This window comes from Arvicanthis niloticus, chromosome 2 (genome assembly GCF_011762505.2).
Source record: "Arvicanthis niloticus isolate mArvNil1 chromosome 2, mArvNil1.pat.X, whole genome shotgun sequence".
NCBI classification, from domain to species: Eukaryota; Metazoa; Chordata; class Mammalia; order Rodentia; family Muridae; genus Arvicanthis; species Arvicanthis niloticus.
In genome coordinates this window covers 15,031,163-15,037,005 of record NC_047659.1, presented here as the reverse complement: position 1 = coordinate 15,037,005, position 5,843 = coordinate 15,031,163, and the positions used below count along the sequence as shown (strand labels likewise).

At 36.7% G+C, this 5,843-nt stretch overlaps 1 protein-coding gene across 4 annotated transcripts; it reads left to right on the top strand.

The window, feature by feature from the left end:
* The first annotated feature begins 813 nt into the window (after nt 1–813).
* LOC117703615 (olfactory receptor 1N1-like) lies at nt 814–4,425 on the top strand. 4 transcript variants are annotated; one of them, XM_076928625.1, is made up of 3 exons: nt 814–1,594; nt 2,313–2,495; nt 2,894–4,425. In XM_076928625.1, exon 3 carries the CDS (start codon nt 2,907–2,909, stop codon nt 3,840–3,842), a length of 936 nt encoding a protein of 311 aa, XP_076784740.1. In that variant the 5' UTR covers nt 814–1,594; nt 2,313–2,495; nt 2,894–2,906; the 3' UTR covers nt 3,843–4,425. The 4 variants fall into 4 exon arrangements, with proteins under 4 accessions (XP_076784740.1, XP_076784739.1, XP_034351247.1 ...); XM_076928624.1 differs by lacking the exon at nt 2,313–2,495 and having other exon boundaries at nt 814–1,567; XM_034495356.2 differs by lacking the exon at nt 2,313–2,495.
* The last annotated feature ends 1,418 nt before the right edge of the window (nt 4,426–5,843 follow it).

The following is a 5,843-nucleotide window of genomic DNA, read 5'->3' as shown; positions in this document are numbered from 1 at the left end:
CCAAATTACATTTCCCAAATTGCTTAAAGTTTTTCAAGTATCCTAAAGTAAACAGAGAGGAGTTCAAAAGTCTATAGCTGGGGAAAGCATCTAAAATTTAGAACTGATGATGGAAATATTCTGTTTCACAGGTCCATCTGACTTCCAACTTCAAACATTTTGTTATTATTATTACTTTTCTCCTTGTGAGTTTTGTCCCTTAAAAATCTCTTATAAAACATAATTGGGTGAGATAAATTAAATAGATGTTTTTATCTTTACTCAAAAGCATGAGAAACTTTCAAGAAATATGGTAGAAGGTTTCAAATTTCATTTATGAAGTAGCTTATATGCAAAGGGAACTTATGCAAAAAATCAAGATGTATCTTCCTAGAAAGCACATTTAACTATAGATCAGTGGTTCTCAACTTTCCCAATGCTGGCACTTTAAGACAGTTCTTCATGTTGTGATGACCTCAGCCATAAAATTATTTTGTTGTTACTTTATAACTATAATTATGCTAGTTATGAATTGTAATATAATTACCTTATATGTGACACACAGTTTGGGAACTGCTACTATTGTTATTAAATTGTTATTATCAAACAATATAGTGGTAAAAGTGGTTAATTCTATGTATAAAGAAAACAGTAAAACACTCAACTTTAACAGAAGCCAGTGCTGCACTAATTTTGTCTGTTCTAATAGAGACAGGGGAATCAGGTATCAAAACCATTCACTAATGAGGCTCTGGGGAACTCTGTTCCCTGACTTCTTGTATCTATAGGCGTTGAAATTAGAGTTTGTCCAACATTTTTCTAGGGATTGTTAGCCTGATGAAACAGCAGCTCTGTGTCTGTCAGGCTTCAAACTTAAAACATAAAATACTGCAAAATTTCTCAAAACCTTGCCCAAGTGGAATCAGAAGTTCTTTCTCAAATCATTAAGACTTTTCAACTAAGAAACTCATTTTTCTGGATTTTCCTCTTCAAGCAGATGAATGAAACTGCCTGTTGTAGCTTTGCATTCAACTATGACCTTGACTTCTCTTTGTGATTTTTTTTCTTTACTTTGTGGATCCAGCTTCATCTAGAACCCCGAGATTCTTTCCTTCAAGCTTCTAATCCTTCTACATAGTATATCATCTACATTGAATAATTTGAATTTTGCTTCAGTCTATTTGCCGTTTGGATTTAATATTCTTTCTTCAGAACTCTGCTTCCAGTCAATCCTGTTAAAAAATCTTGTTAGGACGATTATGAGACTTCCTTCCTATATAAATACTGTCGTGTGGCTTTCTTCTCAGTGAACAGGGTAGCATTGAACATGGGAACTTGACTAAAACTGTTACAGGACACCAGATCCATGTCCTGAAGTTCTCTTACCACAAAGCTCACACTTGCTGACTGACACAGTAGACAAAGAAGTAGTGATAAAGAGGGAGGTGATAATCCAAAGTATTGAGCAGAATAACAATAAGACAGAATGTAAGAAATGCGGCCTGTGGGTAAGGGCACCTGCTGCCAAGCTTGTTAATATGAGTTGGATCCTTAGAATTCACATAGTGGAAGGAGAGAAAAGACAGCTGTAAGTTGTCCTCTGACCTCTACACAGGTACAGGCAAAAGTAGACATGTGTGGTCCTGTGCATGCACGCATTCCCCTCCCCTCTCTCCCTCCCTCCCTCTCTCTCTCTCTCACATACAATCTCTCTTGAATGAATGAATGAATGAATGAATGAATAAATAAATAAATAGTTTAAATGTCCCTTTAAAAAATAGATTATTTTATTTATTTACATTCCAAATGTTGCTTCCCCTCTTCCTGGAGTCTCCTACTCTTTTATATAGTGATAGAATGATGGATAAATTTTATGTTCTTTTCTAAATGTAATGTGCAAGCTCTTTTAAATAAAGAGAGGAAAAATATTGATGTGGAAATAAAGAGAGGACCTGGAAGTCAAGGATTCATGGAATTATCAGACAATCTGCACCCTTCTTTGTCTTGAACAAATTTAAAATGCATTGGGTTTTAGGAGAGTTTTTCCCTCTGAGAATATGGTTAGTTGAATGTGCTCAGTCACTCTAGTCTAAGCTTTGTGAGGCATCACATTTCTGTCATGATTAATTAATTAAGCCAGGAACAAAATTAGTGGTTTCTCCTTTTTATCTCTCATGAAAGTTGTGAAATTTTGAGATGTGTCAGTCAATTCAGTTCGTGTAAGTTTCAGAGGTTCACAGGCATGTAATCATTCTCAGATTCTCCTCTTGGAAAAGTTTGAAATTTTGACTTAGAAATCTAAACACTACTTCATGGAATTCTTTGGTTTGCAGATAGATTTCTCCTTAGGTGTGAACTCTGATTGATCAAAAACATTTAAGGAATATGGTGATGTTGTTTGTGAAAAGCCCCAAGGCATTAGTATTTTCTATCTGAAGAAGTGATCAAAGATTGAGAGAATGAATCACTCAACTGCCATTTATTATAAAATGAGTTATCATGAAGGTTTGTTAAAGGTGATGTTTTGCATGTTTTCAGAAAATCTCCAGAAATAGTATGTAACTTGGCTCACTGTAGCATATCTGTAGGGATGTTCTAGTGTGATATAAGAACTGATGGGACCTGATAAAGCTACAAATAAAGCAGGGTAGTAACAGAGATTACCATGTCTCTGGAAGGTGACCTCCACTGGAAGAATGCTTCTTGTATCATAGACTACACTGGAGAAGAGAGGGGGAGGGTAGAAAGTAGGGAATTCTTCAGGAGAGAATCAAAGGAATTAAAACCCAATGGTAGGAACATTAGCACCAGGAGTAGTGAATTTAAATATAGATGTAGGTGCTGATGGCTCAGAAGCCAGAGCCTGCATCTTAAGAATCAACTCTACATTCTGACTATCTTTTCTGACCTACAGATGCTCTAGACCCATGGAAAACCAGTCCAGTGTCTCTGAATTTTTTCTACAAGGAATATCAGGTTTTTCAGAGCAACAGCAGCTACTCTATGGACTTTTCCTCTGTATGTATCTTGTCAGCTTGACTGGGAATATACTTATCATCGTGGCTATTGTCTCTGACCCACACCTTCACACTCCTATGTACTTCTTTTTGGCCAACCTGTCCTTTGCTGACATGGGTTTAATATCATCTACAGTGACCAAGATGTTGTTTAATGTTCAGACTCAGTGCCATACCATCTCCTATACTGGTTGTCTTACCCAGATGTATTTCTTCCTGATGTTTGGTGATTTGGATAGTTTCTTCCTGGCTGTGATGGCCTATGATCGGTATGTGGCCATCTGTCACCCTCTCCACTATTTCACAATCATGAGTGCCCGAGTCTGTGCCCTGATGCTTGCCCTGTGCTGGATCCTCACCAACATAGTTGCCCTGACTCACACTCTCCTCATGGCTCAACTATCCTTCTGTGTTGTTGGGGAAATAGCTCACTTTTTCTGTGACATTACTCCTGTTCTGAAGCTCTCATGCTCTGACACTCATGTCAATGAACTAGTGGTTTTTGCCTTAGGAGGCACAGTACTCATGGTCCCTTTCGTATGCATTGTTATCTCCTATATCCACATTGTGTTTGCCATCCTGAGGGTTCGAACCCCTGGTGGGGGTACAAAGGCCTTTTCGACCTGTAGCTCCCACCTTTGTGTGGTCTGTGTTTTCTATGGAACACTCTTCAGTGCCTACTTGTGCCCTTCCTCTGTAGTCTCTATGGAAAAGGATGTTGCAGCTGCTGCAATGTATACAGTGGTGACTCCCATGTTGAACCCCTTCATCTATAGCCTAAGAAACAAGGACATGAAAGGGGCCCTAAAGAGGCTTCTCTGTCATAGGAGAATTTTATCTTCTTAAATGTAAGAGTAATGCTCAATCAAGAAACATAGTCTATGTCAAACAAGTTTCTTCTCATTTCAGGTTACATATATATTAGGTACAAGATTGATGTTAAGTCACTTACCATTATTGAACTTTAGTCTTCCCTTGTATAAAGATTATAGAAAATAATATTTATTCATTTATTGTCTTGTTTATTCTCTTCTACATTCTGTCATTTTTGTTTAATATACGGCCTTGATGTACAACCCAGGCTAAGTTTACACTCACTGTAGCCTGAGTTGGCCTTTAACTCGCAGTTCTCTGTCTCAATCTTTTGAGTGCTAGATTCACAGACTGAATATCAACACTCAGTTCAGTGGCTTCTGTTTAATAAGATGAGTGGAAGATTGAACATGATAAGTTGTAAAATGCATCAGATGAATAGGTAATGTAGTAGATGCTCAACAAGTGATAGCTATTGTTGCTATGGATGTCATTCTTTAAATGCACAACAACCCAGAAGTAACAAACTGTTTTCTAAAATCCATTTGTTCAACAAGGATTCACAGAATATTTACAATGTGCTTATACCTAAGTAAAAGTCTCTACTTTCATGACATTTCATTCTAGATTGTCAGTTCATTATTGGACATATTTGTCTTGTTCATGAGAATAAGTGGAAGTTAAGAGAAAATAACGGATAGATGTTACACTCCAAGAAATCCAAAATAAGTAAAGAATTTTCCTTCACTTAATTCAACATTTATATTTCTGTGCTAGCTAAATGACTTTCTGCAGTTTCTACAGGAATGTTGTTAGATTTTTTTCACACTGCTTCTGCCTATTGCTGCCCATATATGTTCAATGCTGAGACTGGAGAGATGGGTCAGTAGAGAAGACCACTTGTTCTTCTTTCAGGGGGCCCAGGTTCACTTCTCAGCACCCAGGACAGACAGCTCACAACTACCTGTATATCTCCTGGAGCTCCAGGAGATATAATACCCTCTCATGGCCTTTATGGACACATACATGCATATATGTATGCTCATACATAGGCACACATGCATATAAGTGAAAATGATTATAAATATAAGATATTTTAAAACAGCAAAAGAAAAACACTCCTAAAACAAGTAAAAAAAAGTTCAACCCCAGTAGCCTTGTATTGTCCACCAAATGAGAATATTGAAACCTCTTTTCTTACTTAATTGTAAATGTGTCTTCAGATCTAAACTGGGCTTTTTTTCCTTCAAAAGAGATCTAAGTGTTAAAATTTTAAAATATGGATTATGGTTCTTACACTTGTCTTGACCATTGTCTACTATCTACCTAAACAATCAAACCAATTAAGGGATCAGAGTGTGTTTTCACTTTAGTTTCCCAAATGTTTCTGCAGCAGTAAGTATTTAGGTCAGTTCAGTAGACAGAGGACCACCAAGAGCCATGACTGCTTCTTCATGGTCAACTGTCCATCAATCTTAGATTCCACCTAGCCAAGCTAGTTACAATTGCATTAAAAATTCTAAATATATTTCTTTCTCAATACATATACTTTATCCCTGGCCCCAAACTTCAAACTTATATCTCCTTAAACTTACCCATTCCTAATGTGTTGTTGGCAATTCAATGATTTATACCACAATACATAATAATGTATTGCACCTTGATCATACAAAGAGATTTTCTCTGGGATCAAATGAATGCTGAACAGTTTGCTTATTCATCTTTCCTATTTAAGTTATCTACGTTTTATTTGCTTAGGATCCATATTGTATAAGCAGGAAGTCTTCAAGTTACTCCTCAAATTCCTTAAGGTTATTCAACATAATCAAAATTATCCCAGCCACCTAGGATTCTATTCTTAAATATCTCTCCACAAAGCCAAAAATCAAAAACATTTCTCAGATATTCCGTTACTGCTTTCCTTCATTACTATGACCTGTGTGGTATGACGCCAAATTATTCTCTTTCCATCCTCATATCATGATATTCACCCAAGCACTTACTGTCTGTTACCCAATGTACAATTGACAATGG

Excerpts from the sequence above, each read along its gene's own strand:
- LOC117703615 (XM_076928624.1), top strand. The coding sequence starts at position 1,518 with ATGAGTTGGATCCTTAGAATTCACATAGTGGAAGGAGAGAAAAGACAG. Across the intron at positions 1,568-2,893 it reads GAAGGAGAGAAAAGACAGCT|ATGCTCTAGACCCATGGAAA; the intron begins GTAAGTTGTCCT and ends TCTGACCTACAG.